This window comes from Schistocerca americana, chromosome 3 (assembly GCF_021461395.2).
Source record: "Schistocerca americana isolate TAMUIC-IGC-003095 chromosome 3, iqSchAmer2.1, whole genome shotgun sequence".
Lineage (NCBI taxonomy): Eukaryota > Metazoa > Arthropoda > Insecta > Orthoptera > Acrididae > Schistocerca > Schistocerca americana.
The window spans coordinates 348782241-348805266 of record NC_060121.1 but is presented as its reverse complement, the minus strand read 5'-3'; the positions used below and the strand labels follow the sequence as shown (position 1 = coordinate 348805266).

The 23026-nt window shown below is 44.9% G+C and overlaps 1 protein-coding gene across 1 annotated transcript in view; it reads right to left on the bottom strand.

Annotated features, from left to right (window-relative positions):
* LOC124606075 (F-box/LRR-repeat protein 16-like) overlaps positions 1–21176 on the bottom strand; it is a 705098-nt gene extending 683922 nt beyond the window's left edge. The window contains exons 1-2 of the mRNA XM_047138039.1: positions 20988–21176; positions 4125–4244 (exon numbers count right to left, since the gene is read on the bottom strand). Of these exons, the coding sequence (XP_046993995.1) occupies positions 4125–4244; positions 20988–21176 (309 nt within the window). The remainder of the gene's footprint in view (positions 1–4124; positions 4245–20987) is intronic.
* Positions 21177–23026: the final 1850 nt, after the last annotated feature.

Here is a 23026-nt window from a genome sequence, read left to right as displayed (position 1 = left end):
ACGAAGATATGAGTGCCTAGTTTATCCATTATTTCATTAAATGAGTTTATTAACTGTGCTCTAATGACACCTGCCACATAATATAACTTTGTTCTTGCCCGGAAATGCAATATTTAGCAGCGTGAGCAACACTTCAATCATAATTAATTTTTGACCTTTGTTGTGATAGGGTTGTTAGATGTTACAGAAGAACGCTGAAGATTAAATTGATAGAACAAGCAGTTAATCATGAGGTATTGAACCGCACTGGGGAGAAAAGAGGTTTGTGGCACAACTTGACTAAAGGGTTAAAGAGACAGGACAAATGCTCACTTCCATAGATACTCCGCATGATCATACTTGAAGTACAGCTACTTACGAAGTCCGATATTGGCTGTAATTATCGTATGGCAGCGAAACTTAGTAGACATTTTAATGCATTAATGCGGAACAGATTTACGCTGGAAAAAAATTAGTACCAGGTTTGGGTAACAGGAGCAAATCTGACGCTGTATAGCACATTGTCGACATCTCCAGTTCTCATACTAAACAAATTTGTGTAAGCAACTACTAATAATAATAAAATCAACATTATGCGTTTCTCACTTGTTTGACTTTCTATGCCCACGTCTCGTTCATAATCCATTACAACTGGAATCATTTCTTTATGTCTGTATTCCATTAACTGCGTCAGATTTTCATCTAGTGGCCAAAATCGGGACTAATTTTCTCCAGCAAAAGTAGGTTCCGCATTAACGTATCAGAATATATACCAAGTATCACTGCACACACTGGACCTCTGTGAGTAGCTTCACTTTAATTGTAACCTTCCGTATCTTGGTAGTCGGCGATGTGGCGCAGCGTCGAATGCCTTTCGAAAATTCAGCTAAACAGTATCTATCTGTTCTTATGCATCTATCGGTTGCGAGATATCGTGTATAATTAAATCGAGTTGTTCCACACGAGTAGTTACACCTGAAACCTTGTTGACTTTTTGAGAGAAGTTTTTTTCCACCTTGAATGTCATAACGTTTCAGCTTAGAATATTCTCTAGGCTCCTGAAATAGGTGGGTGCCAACAGCTTTGGTGTTTATTTCGTGCGTAAGATGTTCCAGCCGGTACTCGGAAATAACAAAGCAGGGGACACCTATCCTCTGGAGGCTAGAAGATCCGACATCTGAAACACAGGAACGTTGCGAAAACTCCTTTTTTCTCTATACAGAACCACCACACACGGTGCGTCTTGGAAGGTACAAATTTTCAAGGGCGGTGGACAAGTGGAAATGTATCGACGTAATGTAAGCAACCCCAGTTTTGGATATACTGAATCGAAAGTTACGAAATCAGTTCCGAGATAACTCTGAAAATAGAATAAGAGAACTTACAAATCGTGGTTTTTACGCTATAACAAAAAGATTATTCTGCACCCTGGACACAGCATAGCTGACTGATATAACGATAAACCACAAACCTCAAGCAGGACAGTATAGGGCGACTCCTGTTTTGCTCTTAACCCTCGCTTCCTGAGCATGGAATAGATGATCTCTTGACTTATAAAATAAGATGCATAGGTAAAGTTTGTAATTTTTTAGATAACTTACAGTTCCAGCAGTTCATAACAGAAAATGATAGAACAATCAATTTCACTGCTGCTCCTAAATAATTGTTTCCTTCCTTGCTGTTTCATATGGTCCACTGATGAAATGTCTTACTCTTGTTTATAAAAGACTACAAAAAATTGTGTGCATTTGAATACACAGTTGTGATATGCCTGTTCTTCTTAATAAATTGAAGCGTCATCTTTTACACGGTACATGATACGCAGGAACGATTTCGTTTCATTATCTAGCTCGTCTGTTTCAGACATCGCATGTATGCTATAGGATATTTAACTGATTCACGTAACTAAGCACCACTGATGAAGAACGCATCGAGTCACACACACAGTTTTAAAAAGTTTTATCTTACTGGCAAAGTTATAAAGTACGGTGCATTCTTCCTTCGGACATGTATGAATGCCAGAAGGTGCAGCTACTGCAGTGACTACAGCCATCAAGAAGTACAGGAAATGTGTTCGAAGTTCCAAATATTAACCTCCATGGGCTCTATATTGGAATGATGACAAACAAAATTTGTGGCTGACTAGAACTATAAGCAGGATTATCCGCTTTACGCGAGAGATCGCCGTAACCGCTTCGGCTATCCGTGCACGAATCACGACCAGAACCAACTTCTATATGTCGTCGTCCATGTGTCATAACTTCCTCTCGTACTTTACGTATATTCCCGTCCAGTAATGACATATTTATCGAAAGTCGAGGGCCCGGTATTGGCGAATAAATACGAAATAGCAATACTTCTGTTATTAAGAAGTACGATGCAAGTCACAGCTGCAAAATACTAACGCGAATTCTTTACAGACGAACGGAAAAACTGGTAGAAGCCGACCTCGGGGAAGATCAGTTTGGATTCCGTAGAAATGTTGGGACACGTGAGGCAATATTGGCCCTACGACTTATCTTAGAAGAAAGTTTAAGGAAAGGCAAACCTACGTTTCTAGCATTTGTAGACTTAGAGAAAGCTTTTGACAATGTTGACTGGAAAACTCTCTTTGAAATTCTGAAGGTGGCAGCGGTAAAATACAGGGAGCGAAAGGCTATTTACAATTTGTACAGAAACCAGATGGCAGTTATAAGAGTCGAGGGACATGAAAGGGAAGCAGTGGTTGGGAAGGGAGTGAGACAAGGTTGTAGCCTATCCCCGATGTTATTCAATCTGTACATTGAGCAAGCAGTAAAGGAAACAAAAGAAAAGTTCGGAGTAGGCATTAAAATCCATGGAGAAGAAATAAAAACTTTGAGGTTCGCCGATGACATTGTAATTCTGTCAGAGACAGCAAAAGACTTGGAAGAGCAGTTGAACGGAATGGACAGTGTCTTGAAAGGAGGGTATAAGATGAACATCAACAAAAGCAAAACGAGGATAATGGATTGTAGTCGAATTAAGTCGGGTGATGCTGAGGGAACTAGATTAGGAAATGAGACGCTTAAAGTAGTAAAGGAGTTTTGCTATTTGGGGAGCAAAATAACTGATGATGGTCGAAGTAGAGAGGATATCAAATGCAGACTGGCAATGGCAAGGAAAGCGTTTCTGAAGAAGAGAAATTTGTTAACATCGAGTATTGATTTAAGTCTCAGGAAGTCGTTTCTGAAAGTATTTGTATGGAGTGTAGCCATGTATGGAAGTGAAACATGGACGATAAATAGTTTAGACAGGAAGAGAATGACAGCTTTCGAAATGTGGTCCTACAGAAGAATGCTGAAGATTAGATGGGTAAATCACATAACTAATGAGGAGGTATTGAATAGAATTGGGGAGAAGAGGAGTTTGTGGCACAACTGGACTAGAAGAAAGGATCGATTGGTAGGACATATTCTGAGGCATCAAGGGATCACCAATTTAGTATTGGAGGGCAGCGTGGAGGGTAAAACTCGTAGAGGGAGACCAAGAAATGAATACACTAAGCAGATTCAGAAGGATGTAGGTTGCAGTAAGTACTGGGAGATGAAGAAGCTTGCACAGGATAGAGTAGCATGGAGAGCTGCATCAAACAGTCTCTGGACTGAAGACCACAACAACAACATGCAATATTCCTTCGGACATGCATGAAAAGATTGCAGTGACCGCTCGCGTAAAGCAGGAAACCCGGATTCGAGTCTCGGTCCGGCAAAAATTTTCATTGTCGTCATTCCAATATACAGCCGGTGGTGGTTCATACCCGTAACTGCAAATCGATTTCCTGTAATCGAATAACAGTTGCGGAGACCAACAACGTCCAGAATGGATAAAATAACTTCACTTAAGATTTTGAAGTGTTTAATGTGATAAGAAAATGCGTCCTGGGAGTTGATCATTATGACTACCTAAGGAAACTTCTCTGCGTCACATTTGAGGAGGCACTGACGCCTGTGATAATTCATGTATTGAGTGCTGGTATTTGAGTACTGTATGGCATTTAATACGTACACTGGGATATCTCGCCTGTGGCGATCCACCGAATTGTGGTTCCCTGTAAAGTAGACATTATTCGTCGGAGCTTGTCGACGCTTAACTAAAGAGCCGTGCAGTAGCACCACAGCGCATACAGGCTGCCTGCAGCCAGCTCGTGGTGGTTGGTTCCTTTGTGGCTGGCACTGCTTGCGCAGCGGCCTTGCTCGTGCGGGCAGCGGCCGGTGCTCTGGTCGCGGGTCGGTGAATGGCGAAACCTGTCAAGAGCCGAGGGAATGCCGGCGTTTTGCACGCCAGGCTTCGCCGTAATTTCCAGCCGTGTGTGTTCCTGTGGCACAGTTTCACTGAATACCCTCGCACGTCGTCTCCCTCGAGTGCAAGGAAATACCTGCACGTATTTAAAAACATTGCCTAGCCAGCACAAGGAAACGAAGGGATCGCTGAAAGGTAGAAAGAAAATACAGGGTATCCCAGGAGGAATGGTCAATAATAAAGTACACTACTGCCCATTAAAATTGCTACACCACGAAGATGACGTGCTACAGACGCGAAATTTAACCGACAGGAAGACGATGCTATGATATGCAAATGATTAGCTTTTCAGAGCATTCACACAAGGTTGCCGCCGGTGGCGACACCTACAACGTGCTGACATGAGGAAAGTTTCCAACCGATTTCTCATACACTAATAGCAGTTGACCGGCGTTGCCTGGTGAAAAGTTGTTGTCATGCCTCGTGTAAGGAGGAGAAATGCGTACCATCACGTTTCCGACTTTGATGAAGGTCGGATTGTAGCCTATCGCGATTGCTGCTCGCGTTGGTCGAGGTCCAATGACTGTTAGCAGAATATGGAATCGGTGGGTTCAGGAGGGTAATACGGAACGCCGTGCTGGACCCCAACGGCCTCGTATGACTAGCAGTCGAGATGACTTGCATCTTATCCCCACGGCAGTAACGGATCGTGCAGCCACGTCTCGATCCCTGAGTCAACAGATGGGGACGTTTGCAAGACAACAACCATCTGCACCAACAGTTCGACGACGTTTGCAGCAGCATGGACTATCAGCTGGGAGACCATGGCTGCGGTTACCCTTGACGCTACATCACAGACAGGAGCGCCTGCTATGGTGTACTCAACGACGAACCTGAGTGCACGAATGGCAAAACGTCATTTTTTCGGATGAATCCAGGTTCTGTTTACAGCAACATGATGATCGCATCCGTGTTTGGCGACATCACGGTGAACGCACATTGGAAGCGTGTATTCGTCATCGCCATACTGGCGTATCACCTGGCGTGATGGTATGGGATGCCATTGGTTACCGGTCTCGGTCACCTCTTGTACGCATTGACGGCACTTTGAACAGTGGGCGTTACATTTCAGATGTGTTACGACCCAGCAGGATAATGCACGACCATATGTTACAGGTCCTATACGGGCCTTTCTCGATACAGAAAATGTTCGACTGCTGCCCTGGCCAGTACATTCCTCAGATCTCTCACCAATTGAAAACGTCTGTTGAATGGTGGCCGAGCAACTGGCTCGCAACAATACGCCAGTCACTACTCTTGATGAACTGTGGTATCGTGTTGAAGCTGCATGGGCAGCTGTACCTGTACACGCCATCCAAGCTCTGTTTGACTCAATGCCCAGGTGTATCAAGGCCGTTATTACGGGCAGAGGTGGTTGCTCTGGGTGCTGATTTCTCAGGATCTATGCACCCAAATTGCTTGAAAATTTAATCACATGTCTGTTCTAGTATAATATATTTGTCCAATGAATACCCGTTTATCATATGCATTTCTTCTTGGTGTAGCAATTTTAATGGCCAGTGGTGTATTTAGAAACAATGCCAAGCCAGCACCAGGAAACCAAGGGATCGTTGAAAGGTAGAAAGAATATACAGGATATCCCAGGAGGAATGGTCTGTATTAAAGTATATTATAGGAACGCTCATTTGAAACAAAAAAAATGGTTTTCAAGACAGAACACATGTAATGTACATTTGCTTTTGGACAAGTAGCGCACACTTATGTCTTACCAACCCATCCTCTTTGACGTTTCATTCTAAACCGATCTACCTCGTTGCTTTCAACCTCTTTGGTGAGCATCTATTTCGGCCGTTAACTAGCCCGTTGAACGCGCAGTTGTCGGTAGTGTGTTGAGAGTGAAGTAGCGCGAGCGATTGATATTGTATCAGAGAGAAGAATCGGTTAGCTGTGTTCGTACACGCCCTGGCTAAAATGCCACACATATACCGTAACGAAGAATATGCAGGTAAGGTGTATATTTACGGCTTCTACGTTGGTAGAGCGCCAGCTGCTGCCGATGAATACCGTCGGCGCTTCTACTCACTTCGAATTCCTAATCATAGTGTTTATCTGAGCTGGCAGCACATTTCATGCAACAGGTATTCGTCCAAGTTCCCATTTTCCTTCTGAACATGTAGTTAAGCAACCTGTGCAGGAACAGCCGTGCTTCGTTAAATACTACAGCACAGTCCTACCGGCACACGCTGAGTTTCTGCACGTACCAGTGTCCTAAGAACACGTATGTGGCCAACATTGCATTCAGAAAACTTACACCTATTTCATATACAGCGTGTCCCCAATCATCACATTGGCGACAATGCCACGCGACTTGAATTTCGTTACTGGTTAAATGACAATCGTCATTTACTTCCTTCAATAGTATTCATTAATAAAGCCACGTTTACACTGAATAGAATCAACAACACACGTAATAATCATCGATGCTCACAGGGAAACCCATACGCTACAGTGGAAACGAATTTTGATGTTGGTTTTTTGATCAGTGTTTCGTGCGGCATAGTCGGTTACATGTTGATAGGCCCAGTCATTTTAGATTAGCGAATGACAGGACAGAATTACTTAAATTTTTTGGAATACTCGTGTTTTGAACACTCTGATATTACTGTGGCAACGTGGCTTGCAATGTAGATCCAGTATGATGGAGCCCCTCCACATTTTCACAGACGTGTAAAGGAACCGCACTAACCCTACTCGGTGGACTGGTCGTGGTAGCACGATTAACTGACCACCAAGATCACTAGACTTACGCCATCAGATTTTTGTTTATGGAATGGGATGAAGTCTGAGGTATGCAAATGAAAAGTGAATACATGAAATGAGCTGCTTGGTCGCGTCATGGATGTTGCTGCCCTTATTAGGGAACCTGGAGACGCACTCAGGCAAGCAAAATGATATATTGTCTCAAGAGAATATAAATGCGCTGAAACGGATGGCTGGATATCCGAATATTTATTCTGAACTCTACACAGGCTGTAATGTGACGCGAACGGCAATGCTTGGAGGTGAATGCGTTAAAAATACATAACGTTCAATTCATACGTTGTAACACGCATGTACTGTATAGTAACAATTGTACAGGTGTACATCTCACAGTGTATTGAGTAATACAGTAAATAAATAACAGTGAACATTAAATGTGTTCTATGGCAGGAACCTTTCGGAAGGGGCATATGTCCACATGAACTTTGTGTGCATCGAATGATCATTCCTTCATAGCCCTGAATATTGATCATTCCTTATTGGGATACCATGACACTATCCGAAGCAAAGAAATGAAGAAAAAGTATTATGGAAAGGGAAGCGAAAGTAGACGATGATGAGATACAAGTTGGGACGCTGCCAGAAGAATTTGACAGACACCTGGAGAAGACGGCACTCCCTCAGAATTATTGAAATCCTTTGGAGAAACAACCGTGATAAAAGTATTCCACATGTATGCAAGATATGAGACAGGGGAAGAACCCTTGGACTCGAAAAGAACGCTGGTACTGTCAGGTGTGGTTATTATTAAAACAGCGTAATTTCAAGGTACCAAAATACTGACACGAATGGATTACATAATAATAAAAAGACTGGTAGACACCATCACAGGGAAGAGATGATCTTCTGGGGAAATGTAGGAACAAGCGTGGCAATACTGATGCTACGATTTACTTTAGATTAACTGACAGGTAAACATACGTTTATAGGATTGGCAAATTTGGAAAAAGCTTTCTATTATGTTAGTCGGAATACGCTGTTTGAAATTATGAAGATAGTAGGACTAGTATATGGGGAGTAAAACAATCATCTAAAACTTGTACTGACTGAAACCTACGAGAAATTTGGAAAGCCAATTTAAGTTCAGGAAAAAAAATTAAAATTCCATGTTTAACATTGATTATGACATTTTAAGTCTGTCTGAAAGGGGTTATTATATGAACACCAACATTAAGTACAATAAGAATTTTTATTTTCTTCACGGCTGTACTTTTCAGAAACTGGAGTATTACTTTCTCAGGATGAAATTCAGCCATCACTTGCAAATAAATTTTATTATGCTTTACCGTTTTCGACAAATTAATTTGCCATCTTAAGAAGCTTATTCAAGTAATGACTGAATTTTATTCTGGAAAAGTTCAGCAAGAATAATGCACTGTGGTGAAATTACGTCAGGTGATTTTTTTTCCTACTTGTGCACCCAGAGAACTGAATACGGCTGAAGCAGTGAAGCAGAGAGGATATAAAAGACAGGCAGCCAATAACAAGGAGCACGTTTCCGAAAAAATATATTCATTCGACTCCCGATAGTTAGAAGTCCAAAGGACCTCATAGAAAAGTACTCTGCTCTCAATATGTCTCTTCACAAAGGTAATAACAAAGTATTAAGTACAACTAAAAAGATAATTATATTTTGCCTAAGGAAGTTATTTATTTTTCGTTTGTTTAACATTTCAAAAGAGACACATACAACATTCTAGGAATACAGAAGAAACCCACAGTTGCATTCATTTTTCCGTGCAGAACAAATTGTCATCAGTACTCGTATTTCCTCTACAAACAGTCTTAGAAACAAAGTTATGTCTTTTTGTTGAGTTAGACACCCCTCACTAGAAGTTTACACTTTAATGCTCAGACTAAGAGGGACAGCTATCTTCTGTTCTTTAGACTGACTTCACCATTTCAGTAACTAGAAGCCGCAACTCATCTAGTTGAATCACTTCTTCCCTCCTTACGATACTATTCAGCACTTTTATCTTTATCCTTCAGGACTTTCGACAGCGTGCATGATGGAATCTCGAAACTTTTCCATAAAACCTTATCTTTCACTCAACGTTCAACTGTCACAATAACTGCAAAATTAAAATATCTGTATTTCTCTGAGGTCGCTTTTATTACAGATATATGTACTTTCATAAGTGATGGTTTTGAGTTTCCGGCACGGAAGCTCAGCATGTTCTATCGGAGGACTGGCTACCTTCAGTATAAACAAACTGAGTGCAGTTTGTAAGCCGCCACTCCGTATTATTTATTGATTTACACTTGATTATTACTTGATATACTCTGGTTGGTTGGAAAATTAGGCATCGAACATTCATAAGTAGCCAGTTTTGGAGTGCTAACTTACTATCGAGATATATGCGCCGATAACTAAAGTTCTGGCCTTGAGCCTACAACTCTTGACCTGTCTATTTCTTCCACAAACCTATGACTCATTCCCTTCCAAAAATTCTAGTAATAAATAAGAGGTCGCAATATGTGAACACTTCTGTACGACACAGTTACTTTATTTCTCTTTAAATTCAAATATTATGTTCCTACTTGTTCTGATCGCATTCACATTACAATTTGACAGTCACTCATCTATCATGAGCTTATATGAGTTTACCACTGCCGATTTCTTACCATACGATAGCCTTTTAATTGTATAACAACTTCACCGATGCGACATTAATCCTGAGCTTCAAATTTATTACTTTAAGCACGATCGCTTTTCTCACACACATATGCGTCCGACGCGCGTGATGGATCTGGAGCAACTAACACTCCTTCGCGCCAAACGATCTCTGTTCCTTGTGGAACTACTCTGATCAGTCAGAATATTATGACCACCGACGTACTATCAATATAAACCCGTCGAGACGGCAGTAGCTTCACCTGGCGAGTAATGACAGCATGTCAGACACATCGGCGGTGCATGTAGTAATACTGAGAGTGCTGTCCGTGTGTAAAATTGGGAAGGCGCACGATCTATCTGAGTTTGACCGAGGACAGGGTGTGAAACCCCGGAGGCTCGCCACGAGCTGCACAACTTGTCGACTGTTTGATGAGTGATGTGGTGAGTGTCTTCAACACGTGGCAAACAAAGGTGAAACCACGTCCAGACGTCGTGGGGTTGGACGGCCACCCACATACAGATGTCGGACGTCCTAGGCTGGGCAGACTGGTAAAACAGGACAGGCAGAGAACTGTGGCGGAACTAACATCAGACCTTGATCCTGGGCAGGGTACAAGTGTGTCTACACACACAGTGCACCGAACACTCCTAAGGATGGGCCTCCGCAGCCGACGACTCATGCATACGCCTATGTTTATACCACGACGTCGGCAACTACGACTGAAATGGACACGTGACCATCGACACTGGACATTGGCGCTTCGGCAGAGTGTTGCACTGTCTATGAATTCCCATACCTTCTTCATCAAGCCAAGCGCAGGGTGCGATTCCGGCGTCTTCCATAGGAACAGCTCCTTGATACCTGTACTGCGGGACGAAGACAAACTGGCGGCAGCTCCATTATATTCTGGGGAAGATTCACTTGGGCTTTGGAAAACTTGCGATCATGTAAGGCAGAAATGATAGGTAACATTCCTTCCGAATTTCTAAAATCAGTGGAAGAAGTGGCAGCCGAATGACTAATCAGTTTGGTGTGTAGACTGTATAAGTCTGAAGACATACGATCAGACATTCGGACAAGTATTACCCACCAAGTTCCGAAGATATCAAGAACAGATGCGTGCGAGAAATATCGCACAGTCATCTTGACAGTCCATGCATCCAAATTATCAACGTCGTCATCAAGATAGCCATCCGCATTTTGAATCTCCTCTTCATTTTCGTTTTCGGCATCATCAGCATCTCTCTCCTCAAACACTTTCTCTTCTTCTTCCTCTTCTCCATCCTCTAGCTGATCTATCTTTTCCAATACTTCTAACCTGGTAGTAATGTTAACAGCTTTTATTGCTGCTGCAGCAGCAATCGATTTCTTCGCCTTTTCTCATTTTACTCTGTTTTTACACTAAGCCTCAATTCCAAAGGAAGGTGACAAGAAGGAAAAGTAAGTGGCTGCTGCTTCGAATTGCTTGACACAGCTGCCTGGTAGCGGTCTGAGTAGCACTCAATATCAGAACGAATTGTGTGAGCCACCTGGCAAGCAGCTGACTCATGCAAGCATTCAATGAAATCGCTTCGGAGTTCTCAACTTCTGGCTGCACCAGAGGGGCACTGGTCTATTCCCCAGTGGTAGGTACAGAGGTAGTGGCTGTGGCACAGGAGTTGACGCTGACTCTGCTACTACAAAACAGTTTCTCACTCCCTTTAGCTGGTAGCCGCGATCTCTTCCTCGACCGACTACCGTCTTCTAGGTTAGTTCACTGTCTTTGTAACAGGTTTTCTGTCGATTTCTCTTTCTTCTTTTTCGTATTCTTCATCTTGGATTTTTCTGCTCATATGTCACTCTAACAATGAGCGAACAACTTCGGCAGGTAGCAATTTCTTCTCAAGCTTACAGTTCCTCCTCATTCATCTGGACTCCATTCCCGAAGGACACGAATAAAAGTAAGTTTCTAGCCCTTAATATTCAAAATCACCAATCTCTGCTTCGTCATGTACACCGAAATCGATCGTGGGATTCACGCTAGGCACCACAAATGAAAACACATCATCACCACAATCATTCCCCACACTCACGCTGTAGCCAGTGAGCTCAGTACTAAACATTCAGATGGTTCATTGAAATCAGGGATCGTATACAGGTGATTCAGCTGCCTATACTATGCAACATGCAACGCCTTCAAAAAACACGCACGAAATTTTCACATTCTCTCACTAGCTACATGCAAATATATAGTTCCATAGAAGAAATGAATAGGGCCTTTTTGTTGGGCATTTAAGGTAGTTAAATTTTGATCTGGAATACGTCTTCACTGGAGGCCGTAATTATCGAATGATTTAAGTAAATCGTACAAAAGTCACCTTTAAATGCCTTTTTCTTGAATCACTAGAAAAACGTGGTATCCAGCGAAAACGAATCCCACTGCAAAATGTACATTAAATTTCCTACAAAAATTTGCTGTTCACTTTTCTGTACCTAGTGTACGAGAGAACATGAAAATCACGCGCGTGCTTTTTGAAGGCATTGCGGGTTGCATAAAAACCATTCGTAGGTGCAACTAAATCATCCTATATAGGCCTCTGTATAGGCTGTCAAATAGAGATGGTCAGTCTGCATCAAATAGTGGTTCTGTTGATGGTGTCAGTGCCTCAGTATCACAAACACCTAACCACAAATCTCCAGACGAACAAGATTCTGCAAATGCAAGTATAGAACAGATGTTTCGAATATAGTAGCTACAAGCACTGGCGATTGCGCTGTCCATTCACAATTGCTGTACCTGGACGTATCGAGTCGTTGGCGGCAACCTTCGATCCAAAGGCGAGCTGCGGACTAAGCTGTCATTCATCCACAGACTGCAATAGCCAGTAGTGGTATTGAGGTTTATGTGCAAAAGTGAAATAAAACGTTACAGCCTTTGCCACGTGTGCCTAGCTAGGAACAACATCAAACTCAATGATGTTGTTCCTAGCTAGGGACACGTGACAAAGGCTGGAACGTTTTATTTCACTTTCCACTTGAGCATAGCTGCTCTAAATTCTGACCATTGCTTTTTAGCAATGTAATTTCACGATTTATCAAAATTTCATTCTGATGCTCTTAATAGGTGTCGAAACCTAAGTCAACGTACAGGACACTTATTTGCAATCCGTTGGCTGTATAGTCCTGTGTTGAAAATAATAACGTTTACTTACTTTTTTCCATCTGTTTTCGTTTGACTGCACCCTACAAGAACATTCGGCCAAAATACTCTCAGGATTCTTCGTAAGGTGACTCATTTTATCAGCTTCCAGGCTTCCCGGCCGTACGGAAACACTGATTTTACTTTGCTGTTGAATGTTCTAAGTTTTGTTCCCATGGAAATCTCATTCCCTTTCCAGATAGGATGCAGTTGGATGAAGGTTGCATTTGCTTTCTTGATCCGGCTGCTAACTGGAAAAGAGTGCCATAAGAACTCAAGACAGGCATCTTTGTAAACTTCCAGTGGAGGGGTATTTGACAAACTACAATAATTGAAGAGGGAGCATGTTGTTATCCATCCTTAGTAAAGTAATGTCACGAACCATCATGCGGATATAGAATGTAGGACTACCCTGAAACCCGCCTGCAAAGGAACGAAGGAATCGATCATGTGTAGCCAGATTAATACACTGCGAATCATCCTGGTGTAGTGTTCATAGACTTTGAAAACGCGTTTGATTCGGTGTCAGGAAGAAGACTGTGGTAAATCATGTCACACTATGGTATACCTGACAAGATCATCAAAATATTGCAGCAAACGTATAATGGATACTCCTTAAAAGTAATGCACCAAGGAAACTGACATCACCTACTTCCGTGAAGTCAGGTGTAGCAGAGGGATGTGTCCTCATTTTATCTATATTCTTATTTGTAATGAAAGAAGTGATGAGAAGGCAGCTGATGGCAAAGGAAAGGGAATAAGCTGGAGCATCGCCAATCGACTAGTGGGCATTGATTTTGTCGATGATACGTGTCTATCTCTTTCAAATGGTTCAAATGGCTCTAAGCACTATGGGATTTAACATCGGAGATCATCAGTCCCCTAGAACTTAGAACTACTTGAACGTAGCTAACCTAAGGACATCACACACATCCATGCCCGAAGCAGGATTCGAACCTGCGGTCGTAGCAGCAGCGCGGTTCAGGACTGAAGCGCCTAGAACCGCTCGGTCACAGTGGCCGGCTCCTCTTTCAAAACGTCAGGCATGCGAATGAGAACGGCCGGAAAGGGTTGAATGAAGTGTAGCAAAGACCAAATTTCTTAGGCTATAGACGACCATCGAGAGGAAATTCCAAATAAATGGAAGGAATGTCTGAGGATGTTGAAAACTTCACGTGTCTCAAAAGCATTGTGACTCAACCTTGGAGTAAAAGAACGACTACGCAAAATTACAGACCAATATCCTTAACAGCGGTTTGCTGCATAATTTTTGAGGATATTCTCAGTTCAGTTACAATAAATTTCATTGAGATGGAAGAGTTTCTTTCTTCAAATCAGCAAGGATTTAGAAAGCATCGCTTATGGTTTTCCTTTTCTCGCACAAAATCCTGGGAACCGTGAATGAAGGGAGACAGACAGATTCCATATTCCTTAGTTTCCGGAAAGCGTCTGACGCGATGCCCTACTGCAGACTTAACGAACGTACGAGCGTGTAGACTAGGGTTCCAGATATTTCAGTTGCTGGAAGACTTCTTGAGTAGTAGAACCCAGTACGCCGTCCTTGACGGCGAGTGTTCATCAGAGACAAAGGAATCGTCAGGAGTGCCCCATGGAAGAGTAGCAGGAATCTCCTAGTCTGCATATACGAGCTGATGATGAGAAGGAATCTGCGGTTCTTTGCTGGTGAGACTGTGATGTACGGGTAGTTGAGTGGCTGTAGGAGGATACAAGATGACAGACAAAATTTCTAGTCGGTGTGATGAATGGCAACTTGCTCTAAATGTAGAGAAATTTAAGTTAATGCAGATGAGTAGGAAAAACACTCCCGTAATTTTCGAGTACAGAATTAAGTAGTCACGTCGATTAAATATACACTCCTGGAAATGGAAAAAAGAACACATTGACACCGGTGTGTCAGACCCACCATACTTGCTCCGGACACTGCGAGAGGGCTGTACAAGCAATGATCACACGCACGGCACAGCGGACACACCAGGAACCGCGGTGTTGGCCGTCGAATGGCGCTAGCTGCGCAGCATTTGTGCACCGCCGCCATCAGTGTCAGCCAGTTTGCCGTGGCATACGGAGCTCCATCGCAGTCTTTAACACTGGTAGCATGCCGCGACAGCGTGGACGTGAACCGTATGTGCAGTTGACGGACTTTGAGCGAGGGCGTATAGTGGGCATGCGGGAGGCCGGGTGGACGTACCGCCGAATTGCTCAACACGTGGGGCGTGAGGTCTCCACAGTACATCGATGTTGTCGCCAGTGGTCGGCGGAAGGTGCACGTGCCCGTCGACCTGGGACCGGACCGCAGCGACGCACGGATGCACGCCAAGACCGTAGGATCCTACGCAGTGCCGTAGGGGACCGCACCGCCACTTCCCAGCAAATTAGGGACACTGTTGCTCCTGGGGTATCGGCGAGGACCATTCGCAACCTTCTCCATGAAGCTGGGCTACGGTCCCGCACACCGTTAGGCCGTCTTCCGCTCACGCCCCAACATCGTGCAGCCCGCCTCCAGTGGTGTCGCGACAGGCGTGAATGGAGGGACGAATGGAGACGTGTCGTCTTCAGCGATGAGAGTCGCTTCTGCCTTGGTGCCAATGATGGTCGTATGCGTGTTTGGCGCCGTGCAGGTGAGCGCCACAATCAGGACTGCATACGACCGAGGCACACAGGGCCAACACCCGGCATCATGGTGTGGGGAGCGATCTCCTACACTGGCCGTACACCACTGGTGATCGTCGAGGGGCACTGAATAGTGCACGGTACATCCAAACCGTCATCGAACCCATCGTTCTACCATTCCTAGACCGGCAAGGGAACTTGCTGTTCCAACAGGACAATGCACGTCCGCATGTATCCCGTGCCACCCAACGTGCTCTAGAAGGTGTAAGTCAACTACCCTGGCCAGCAAGATCTCCGGATCAGTCCCCCATTGAGCATGTTTGGGACTGGATGAAGCGTCGTCTCACGCGGTCTGCACGTCCAGCACGAACGCTGGTCCAACTGAGGCGCCAGGTGGAAATGGCATGGCAAGCCGTTCCACAGGACTACATCCAGCATCTCTACGATCGTCTCCATGGGAGAATAGCAGCCTGCATTGATGCGAAAGGTGGATATACACTGTACTAGTGCCGACATTGTGCATGCTCTGTTGTCTGTGTCTATGTGCCTGTGGTTCTGTCAGTGTGATCATGTGATGTATCTGACCCCAGGAATGTGTCAATAAAGTTTCCTCTTCCTGGGACAATGAATTCACGGTGTTCTTATTTCAATTTCCAGGAGTGTAGAAGCGTAGCGTTAGAAAGCGATATGAAGTGGAATGAGCACGTATGTGCAGTAGTAGGGAATGCGAATAGTCAACTTCGATTTATTGGAGAATTTTAGGAAAGTCATCTGTAAAGAAGACTAGTGCGACCCGTCCTTGAGTACTGCACGAGTGTTTGGGATATACACCAGGCCGGATTAAGGGAGGACATCGAAGCCAGGTTTGTTACTGGTAAGTTCAAACGGGTTACAGGATCTGTTGAATGGAATGAACAGGCAAATGAGTACAGCGTACGGACTGAGAGTAAACCGAAGAAAGGTGAAAGTAAGGAGAAGTGGCATAAATGAGAACAGCGAGAAATTTAACATCTTAATTGGGGATCACGAAGTAGACGAAGTTACGGAATTCAGCTACCTAGGTAGCAAAATAATCCATGACAGACAGAGCAAGGAGAACTCAAAGAGCAGACTAGCATTGACAATAAGGCGGTCCTGCCCAAGAGAAGTCTGTTAGTATCAAACGTAGGCCTTGACCGGAAGAAGTAATTTCTGAGAATGTACGTTTGGAGCACAGCATTATGTGTGGTAAGAGACGGAGTTGGTTAAACTGGAACAGTGGAGTATCAAAGCATTTGAGACGTGGTTCTACAGACGAAGGACGAGAAGAAGGGATAGGATGATAGGATATCTGTAAAGACATGGTAAGACATGGTACTAGTGAGCTGCAGAGGAAGACAGAGACTGGAATACATCCAGTAAATAATTGAGCAGGTCCGCATCAGACTGGTCAGAAGATGAAGTCTCAACAAAAAAAAAAAATGGTTCAAACAGCTCCTAAGTATTACGGCGATGCTTCGTTAACTCAAATGGGAATTCCTGGAGATAAGACGACATTCTTTTCGCGATACACTATTGAGAAATTTGGAGGACTGGAATTTGAAGCAGATTGTGCAGAACGATTCTACTGCCGCCAACGTACCGTAAGCCGGGTACCCTTAGACCGACTTTCAGATTCAAATGTGATTATCGTGAGCGTTTTTAAATTCTGTGATATTTATGGTAGTTAATATAGGAGTTTATATGAAAACATCACATACTAATTAATATAATACATTTTCTAAAATGCAAATAAAGTAGTGTAACCCATCATCAAAATTACATATAACTATAACGAAAGGTACTCACATGGAGTACCACAAACACAGCTCGAAATTGGGCTGAGCATAAGATGTTCAGTTTTATCCATCTTAAACCTAAATCCTCGTTTCATAAGACCCAGTGTAGTTTAAACTAAGGCTATCTGTTCTTCGTTTATATAGTCAATATCTGGTACTTGTGGCCAAACATGGTTCATTCCTTCATTCCGGAGACGTTTGAGGTTATGTATTATACGGGAATCACTGACTGAAAGACGGCAGCTTGCAATTTAAGTAGTATGACTGACATTTCTTTTTCTTAATTTAAGGCACATTAACCATTACAAATGAGTCTTCAACTACATACCGATGGTTAATGTTTAAATTCCTTAGTTCAAGACTGTTTAATAAATTGTGTATCTGTAATCCTCGGGTATTAATGACCAGAGGTCAGATTAACTCCAAACCAGAGAAATCGTGAACATGACCTCATAAATCGTAGTACACTGGCAGATATATACTACTGACAACATGACTCGTCCAGGTGATGTTATTTATATGTATTTGACGATGCTGGTGCCGATTCCGCATTTAAAATTTGACGATGCCACTATGGCTGCAGCACATTCGGACTTTGTTTTTGTGAAACAGATCTGATGATCGTCATTAAAAGCCGAAATCGGTAATCTGTTAACAAAAAAGTTTGTGACCATAGACGTAAATTAAAGGAAACTTATTATATATACGGGTCACTGTTTTTTCGCGACGATGTCGGAGCTTCTGAGATATATACACGTTTTGAGAAATAAATCAAACAATGGAAAATCACGCATGAAATGTAAATATGTTATGAAAAGGAAAGTTGGTACTCACCTTATAGCGGAGATGCTGAGTCGCAGATAGGCACAACAAAACGACTGTTACAAATAAAGCTTTCAGCCCGTAAGGTCTTGGTCAAAAATAGAAGAGCGTGCGCGCACGCACCCACTCACACGCCACACACACACACACACACACACACACACACACACACACACACACACAAACGCAACTCACCCACACATGACTGCAGTCTCAGGCACAGTGTGGCTTCAGTTGCCTGAGACTGCAGTCATGTGTGGGTGAGTTGCGTTTGCGTGAGTGTGTGCCTGGTGTCGTAATTTTGACGATGGCCTTACGGGTCGAACGCTTTATTTGTGACAGTTTTTTTTTGTTGTGCCTGTCTGCGACTCAGCATCTTCGCTTTGAGAATTAAATGAATCGAGAATTAATCGAGTAACATATGACATAGTTGAGAACACCGATGGGTTTGCCGGCCGAAGTGGCCGCGCGGTTCTGGCGCTGCAGTCTGGAACAGCGAGACCGCTACGGTCGCAGGTTCGAATCCTGCCTCGGGCATGGATGTGTGTGATGTCCTTAGGTTAGTTAGGTTTAACTAGTTCTAAGTTCTAGGGGACTAATGACCTCAGCAGTTGAGTCCCATAGTGCTCAGAGCCATTTGAACCGATGGGTTTGCAGTAAATTGATATCGGTGGATTTTGCACAACCAGATTTTAACACACTTTTTGGTATACTGTTATAATAAGTCGCAATAAATTCGCCAACTGTTGCTTAAGAAAATCAGCACTACATGCCGTCATCTAATGTATACTGCTGCAACTTTACTGCTGTTCTGTACATACTAAATAGTCGGCTGAGAGCGAGCACAAAGCTGTAAAACATGTGTATAAGTAGATAAAGTAACCATGGGGTTCAATGTATACTGGGTTCACGACACATTTAGGATGAGGACCATGAGTGTAAGCTAAGAGAAATTAGGGTTCGTACGGAGACATATACATAGTCGTCTTTCCCTCGCTCTATTTTCGCGTACGAAAGGAAATGTACGATGTAGAATCAAAACACCTACAGCCGTCTAAATTTCCACTTTTATCTGAGCAAACAAGTTCAGAGCTACATTGCGCTACGTCAGGTCTCCTGACCGACATGTAGGAAGAGTCTCTTCTGTGGTCCAGTCAAAATACCGACCACCATTCAGTGACTGGTGTCCGTAGATTTGTAATTACACCCCGATCTCTTCGATCGTCACTTGTGTAACAGTCGGCAAGTGATGATCGAAGGCACTGCTGTGTGAATTAAAGATCAACGGATACTTGTCACTGAATGCTGGCGCCTATTTCGACAAGACCTTCCCGCACGTCGTTCAGGAGGCCTGAAAATGGCCTTACGTAGCGCTGAAACTGGTTACACAAATAAAATAACAACAGGAAAGTTAGACAGCTCAATTTTTTTTTCTCGACATTGTATACTCAACAGCCGAAGTCGCGCAATCATCTGTATAAAGACGGACTTACAGGAAAATAAAGTGATTACTAGTGGTACAAGATTCTCTCCGCCATGCAACATGCGGTGGCTTGCAGAGTATGCAGATGTACACTATGTGATCAAAAGTATCCGGACACCCCCAAAAACATACTTTTTCATATTAGGTGCATTGTGCTGTCACCTACTGCAAGGTACTCCATATCAGCGACCTCAGTAGTCATTAGACAACGTGAAAGAGCAAAATGGGGCGCTCCACGGAACTCACAGACTTCGAACGGGGTCGGGTGACTGGGTGTCAGTTGCGTCATACGTCTGTACGCAAGATTTCCACACTCCTAAACATCCCTAGGTCCACTGTTTCCGATGCGATAGTGAAGTGGAAACGCACAAAAGCGTACAGACCGACCTCGTCTGTTGACTGACAGAGTCCGCCGACAGTTGAAGAGCGTCGTGATGTGTAATAGGCAGACATCTATCCAGGCCATCACGCAGGAATTGCAAACTGCATCAGGATCCACTGCAAGTACTATGACAGTTAGGCGGGAGGTGAGAAAACTTGGATTTCTTGGTCGAGAGGCTGCTTATAAACCACCCATCACGCCGCTAAATGCCAAACGGCGCCTCGCTTGGTGTAAGGAGCGTAAACATTGGACTATTGAACAGTGGAAAACATTGTATCGAGTGACGAATCACGGTACACAATGTGGCGATCCAATGGCAGTGGTGGGTATGGCGAATGCCCGGTGTACGTCATCTTCCAGCGTGTGTATTGCCAACAGTAAAACTCGGAGGCGGTGGTGTTATGGTGTGGTCGTTTTATCCATGGAGGGGATTGCACCCCTTGTTGTTTTGCGTGGCACTGTGACAGCACAGGCCTACATTGTTGTTTTAAGCACCTTCTTTCTTCCCACTGTTGGAGAGCAATTCGGGTATGGCGATTGCATCTTTCAACACGATCGAGCACTTGTTCATAATGCACAGCCTGTGGCGGAGTGGTTAGACAACAATAACATCTCTGTAATGAACTGGCCTGCACAGAGTCCGGACCTGAATCCTATAGAACATCTTTGGGATATTTTGAAATGCCAAATTTGTGCCAGGCCTCACCGACCGACGTCGATACCTCTCCTCAGTGCAGCAATCCGTGAAGAATGGGCTGCCATTCCACAAGAAACCTTCCAGCACCTGATTGAACGTATGCCTGCTAGAGCGGAAGCTGTCATCAAAGCTAAGAGTGGGCCAACACCATATCGAATTCCAGCATTACTGATGGAAGGAGTCACGAACTTGTAAGTAATTTTCAGGCAGGTGTGCGGATACCTTTGATCACATAGTGTAAATGCAGATGTAGATGAACGGTTTGATCTTCGTAGATACCGTGACGTCACCGGTGGGCACGTGGTCGCGGAAGCCAGCGCGGCCGACCCACAGGCCAGGACGGGACACGCGCCGACACGGTGACCGCGTCGCGCCGGCCCGGTCAGGCACGCGTGTGCCCGGGGCGGCGCGGCCTGGTTTCCACAGCGCGACAATCGCCTTGTTTACGGAGCACGGACTGGCGCGCATAATGCTCCGCGAGCCAGCGCCACGCGCGACCAGCTGTACGCTCGGTCAGTTCCCAGGCCCCTCCTTCCGTGTGTCCCTGCCGTTCAGCACGGCCTAGCTCCTGTCGTCACGCTTTGGGCTCTGTGCCAGCCTCTACAAGAAACCTCGCAGAGCTTCCGACGTTACGCAGTACATCATCAACACGGTCCAGTCACATTAATGTTACCGCCGCCATATTCGACCTTAACATGCAGTAACCACCCACAGACAACAGGTGGCAGCACCAGCAGTGGAGGGTATATAAACGCTTCGCAGCAGCGCGGAAAACAGTGTCTTCTGCCGCTGTCTCCAAATGCTTCGAACGGCTCTGTCTCCGTCGTCTGATGCGCCATGTTGAAGCAGAAGCCTTTCTCCCCGACGAGCAGTTCGGTTTTCGGAGATGCCATTCTATGGAACAGCAATTACTTCGTCTCGTTGAAGAAGCCTTCGATGCTATAGATCGCCACGAATACTTCGGAGCCATTTTGTTGGACGTCTCGAAGCCGTTCGACAGAGTGTGGCACGAGGGACTCCTGTACAAGCTCTTAGTGCAGGGGCTCCCAGTGTTCGCCTCATCCGCAGTTACCTGGCAGATCGGAGGTTCCACGTGCGGGCCCAGACTGGGACGTCCACCGACCGCCGCATCCGGGCAGGCGTGCCACAGGGGTCGGTCCTCAGGCCGATCCTCTACACCCTGTTCACGGCGGATACTCCGAAGACTGACCGCGTACAACTGGCTCTGTTCGCCGATGATACTGCTGTCTTCGCCCGAAGTATGGGGCCCTATCTTCTGCAGCCGAGGCTCCAGCTCGCATGCGACGATCTCGCCCATTGTGCGGTCAGGTGGCGTCTCCGCTTTAATGCAAAAAAAAAAAAAAGGTTCACATGGCTCTGAGCACTGTGGGACTTAACTTCTGAGGTCATCGTTCCCGTACAACTTAGAACTACTTAAACCTAACTAACCTAAGGACATCACACACATACATGCCCGAGGCAGGATTCGAACCTACGACCGTAGCAGTCGAGCGGTTCCAGACTGTAGCGACTAGAACCGCTTTAATGCAACGAGGACCCAAGGCCTCATTGTACCCGGCCGGAGTGGCCGTGCGGTTCTGGGCGCTACAGTCTGGAGCCGAGCGACCGCTACGGTCGCAGGTTCGAATCCTGCCTCGGGCATGGATGTGTGTGATGTCCTTTGGTTAGTTAGGTTTAATTAGTTCCAAGTTCTAGGCGACTGATGACCTCAGAAGTTAAGTCGCATAGTGCTCAGAGCCATTTGAACCATTTGAACCTCATTGTTACCCGACGTCCCATCCACTTGGACCTCCGACAACCGACAATCGCCAGCAGTGCTGTTCCATGGAGCGACACCGCACGATACCTGGGCGTCACGCTCGACCGCCGTCTTACGTAGCGCCAACATATCGCGGATGTCAGACGAAAGGCATCAGGAAGACTCAGTGTTCTGTATCCCCTCCTTAACCCGAGCTCATCGCTACCTCCTCACCTCGGGGTGACTCTCATCAAGGCGCTGCTCCGCCCTGTCCTTGAGTACGCCGCGGTGGTAAGGGGCAATGCTGCTGACGATCACGTCCAGAAGCTGCAGACCCTGCAAAATCGAGCCCTCCAGCTTGCACTCCACGTGCATCGCAACTTCCCTTCGGCGGTTGCACACCAGATGGCCGGAGTACAACGACTGCGCGAACGTTTCCGCGAGACAGCGCAACTCTTCCATCAGAAGACGCAAGTTTCGCACAATCCGAAAATACGGGCGCTTGGAGGAAAATTAACTTTCGAGCGTCCACCCGATGGCCAGACTTACTAGTCGACCG